The sequence below is a fragment of the Musa acuminata genome, chromosome BXJ2-9 (genome assembly GCF_036884655.1).
Source record: "Musa acuminata AAA Group cultivar baxijiao chromosome BXJ2-9, Cavendish_Baxijiao_AAA, whole genome shotgun sequence".
Lineage (NCBI taxonomy): Eukaryota > Viridiplantae > Streptophyta > Magnoliopsida > Zingiberales > Musaceae > Musa > Musa acuminata.
In genome coordinates, this window is record NC_088346.1 from 39107545 (window position 1) to 39110264 (window position 2720).

Consider the following 2720-nt stretch of genomic DNA (forward strand, 5'->3'; position numbering starts at 1 on the left):
ACTATACGACGGCTAAATCCTGCAGTCCGAAACCTAGCGATTGCTAATCAACAGAGTCCCCAACTCCACCAATGGCGGCGGCACTGCGTCGATCTCTAAGAATCCCCCTCTTCCGCCGCCGCTTCTCCGCTCTCTCAACCGCCGCCACCACCGCCACTTCACCCACTCCCTCCTCCGATCCAATATCCGCCGCTAAGTCCGCCATCCGCTCCGAGTCCGACCCCGACCGTCTCGTCTCCCTCTTCGAGTCCGCCGCACACGACCCTTCCTTCTACGACGACCGCCCAATCTACCGCTTCTCGATCCAGAAGCTCGCTCGCCACCACCGCCCGGACCTCATCGAGCGCCTCCTGGAGGGCGCCAAGTCCAACCCCGACCCCCCTAAGTCGGAGGGTTTCCTCCTCCGCCTGCTCTCTCTCTACTCCGAAGCCGGCATGCCCGACCATGCCTTCCGCACCTTCGAGGCCATGCCTGGCCTCGGCTGCCGGCGCACGGATCGATCGCTCTGCGCCCTCTTGTCGGCCTTTCTAAAGAACGACTGCGTCGATCGCCTTCAGGACGTCTTTGATCGTGCCGCCGTTGAGTTCGGGATCGCTCCGGGCATCGCCTCTTACAATGTCCTACTCAGAGCTCTCTGCTCGATCGACGAGGTTGAGAAGGCACGCGCCTTGCTTGATGAAATGCCTGATAAGGGCGTGGAGCCCGACATCATTTGCTACAACACAGTCTTGGAAGGGTATTTAAAGAAGGGGGATTATTCTGGATTCGATGAGTTTCTCAAAGAGTTCAATAGGAAGAAATTTAGCCCAAATGTGGGCACTTTTAATTGTAGGATTGCTGCGCTTTGTGCACAAGGTAAGAGCTTACAGGCAGAGGAGTTGTTGGATGTGATGCAATCTAAAACAATCCAGCCGAATAGGCTTAGCTTCAATACCTTGATCGATGGCTTTTGCAAAGAAGGGAACATGGATTCAGCTATGAAGGTTTTCGAGAGGATGAAGGGGTTCATGAGGCCCGATGACACTCGTGTTTCACCCGATTTCAAGACATACACTACATTGCTGGAGGATTTGGTTGAGAAAGGAGAGTTTGGAAAAGGAGTAGAGATTTGCAAAGAGTGTTTGAAAAAGAAATGGGCACCGCCATTTGAGACTGTGAAAGGATTGATCGATGGATTGGTGAAGAGTTCACGTGTAAACGAGGCAAAGGATGTCATCTCAAGGATGGGGAAGGGAATCAAAGGTGACGCTAGAGATGCTTGGAAGAAAATTGAAGAATCATTCTCCTTGTGAGGTGCGGAGTTGCTTAAAGTTAGTGGGTAGCAGCCCGGGAAAATTGACTGGTGAGCCTCGAAAAATGATGTGCTAGTTATGGATTGTTTTCCCTTTGGACTAGTGGAGTTGTATGTGTTCTTGCAGAGAAATCAAGCAACTTATGCTTTGGCTTTTGACTTTTGACCATCCAGCGGGGGATTGAACCATCCTCTTTATTTTGATGGCAAATAAAAATAACCTTTTTGGTTCTAATTTGAGTAGGATAATGCTTCATCCCTAAATCAAAGGGATCTATAACTGCTTTGAGTAGCTATTCGACGATGGGAGTAAATGGATTTGGCCACTTTGACTTGTTGATTGCATGAGAGACATGATAAGCTGCTTGAATGTATTATGCTTTGAACTTTATCTTCTGATATTTGACTAATCTATTTCCAAGGATGATATCGAAAGCAATATATTAATCTGACGATACCCAATCTCTGTTTAGAACTTTTTTTTATTTCTAATTTGACATCATCTGGCAACTTTTGTGAACCAATTGTTACAATCAGAGACCAAGAATTTTGTTCTAGCATACTGTCAAGTGATTTTGAGAGGTTACCTGCCATCTGTTCCTCCAATCTGCATGTTTTTGATTCTCCCAATTCATTCTTTTGTCTTGTAATAAAATCATAATGGATTAGTGCTCTTCCAGTTTAATTAGTGTTTGTACATTTCCAATTAATACCCACATCAAGATTGGGGTGAGGAGAGTTTGTTTCCATGCAGTTGGTTTTCTGACATCTTTCAGCAGTGCTTTTCCTTCGGACTAATTGGTTCCTTTTATGCCTTTTGTGTGCTTGTCCGAGCGGAGATCGAAGGCTTGGATTGGTAGAAGAGCAGGCTTACAAAATTGTGTGTTGGGTTAAAATGCACGAAGGGGAAGGCAGCTTCTGTTCATGGCAAAACGGCTACTTCGGCTGTTCTTCTGTGTGTGGGTCACCGGCAAGATGGAAAGAAGGGATCTCTGAGAAGTCTTCACCGGCGTTGGCAGGAAAGAGAAAGCTCGTTTCGTTCTTCTTGTGGATCCACTTCTGCTTCTGGCGCTACAAGCCACTTTGTTTATCTTATATTTTAGTAACATTCATGTTCCTTTGCTTTGCCTTGTGATCAGATTTTGCTTAGTGCTTGTGGCTGTACTGTTATAATGACAACTTTTCTTTTTTTTGTTTTTGAAAGAAAGAGGCAACTATATTGATTTAAAGATTAATTACAAAGAGAGAGAGAGAGAGAGGAGTAGAATCTACCCAAAAGAAATCCTCGGCTAACAAAGTTAGAAGATGTAGGAAGGTGAGAAAAAAATAACAATTTTAAGCTGATCAATTAAAGGAAAAAATGTCCCATAGAATAAATATACTACTCCTAAAAATATCAAGGGATTGAGAAGTTTTTTCCTTCACAAAA

The 2720-nt window shown here is 45.3% G+C and overlaps 1 protein-coding gene across 2 annotated transcripts; it reads left to right on the forward strand.

The window, feature by feature from the left end:
- Window positions 1-2470, forward strand: LOC103998517 (small ribosomal subunit protein mS78 (rPPR3a)). Of its 2 annotated transcripts, none has more exons than XM_018818659.2 (2): window positions 1-1342; window positions 2131-2470. In XM_018818659.2, exon 1 carries the CDS (start codon window positions 72-74, stop codon window positions 1290-1292), a length of 1221 nt encoding a protein of 406 aa, XP_018674204.2. In that variant the 5' UTR covers window positions 1-71; the 3' UTR covers window positions 1293-1342; window positions 2131-2470. The 2 variants fall into 2 exon arrangements, with proteins under 2 accessions (XP_018674204.2, XP_018674205.2); XM_018818660.2 differs by having other exon boundaries at window positions 2138-2470.
- Window positions 2471-2720: the final 250 nt, after the last annotated feature.

Bases quoted from the DNA above. Each gene is read 5' to 3' on its own strand.
- LOC103998517 (XM_018818659.2), top strand. From the start codon at position 72: ATGGCGGCGGCACTGCGTCGATCTCTAAGAATCCCCCTCTTCCGCCGC.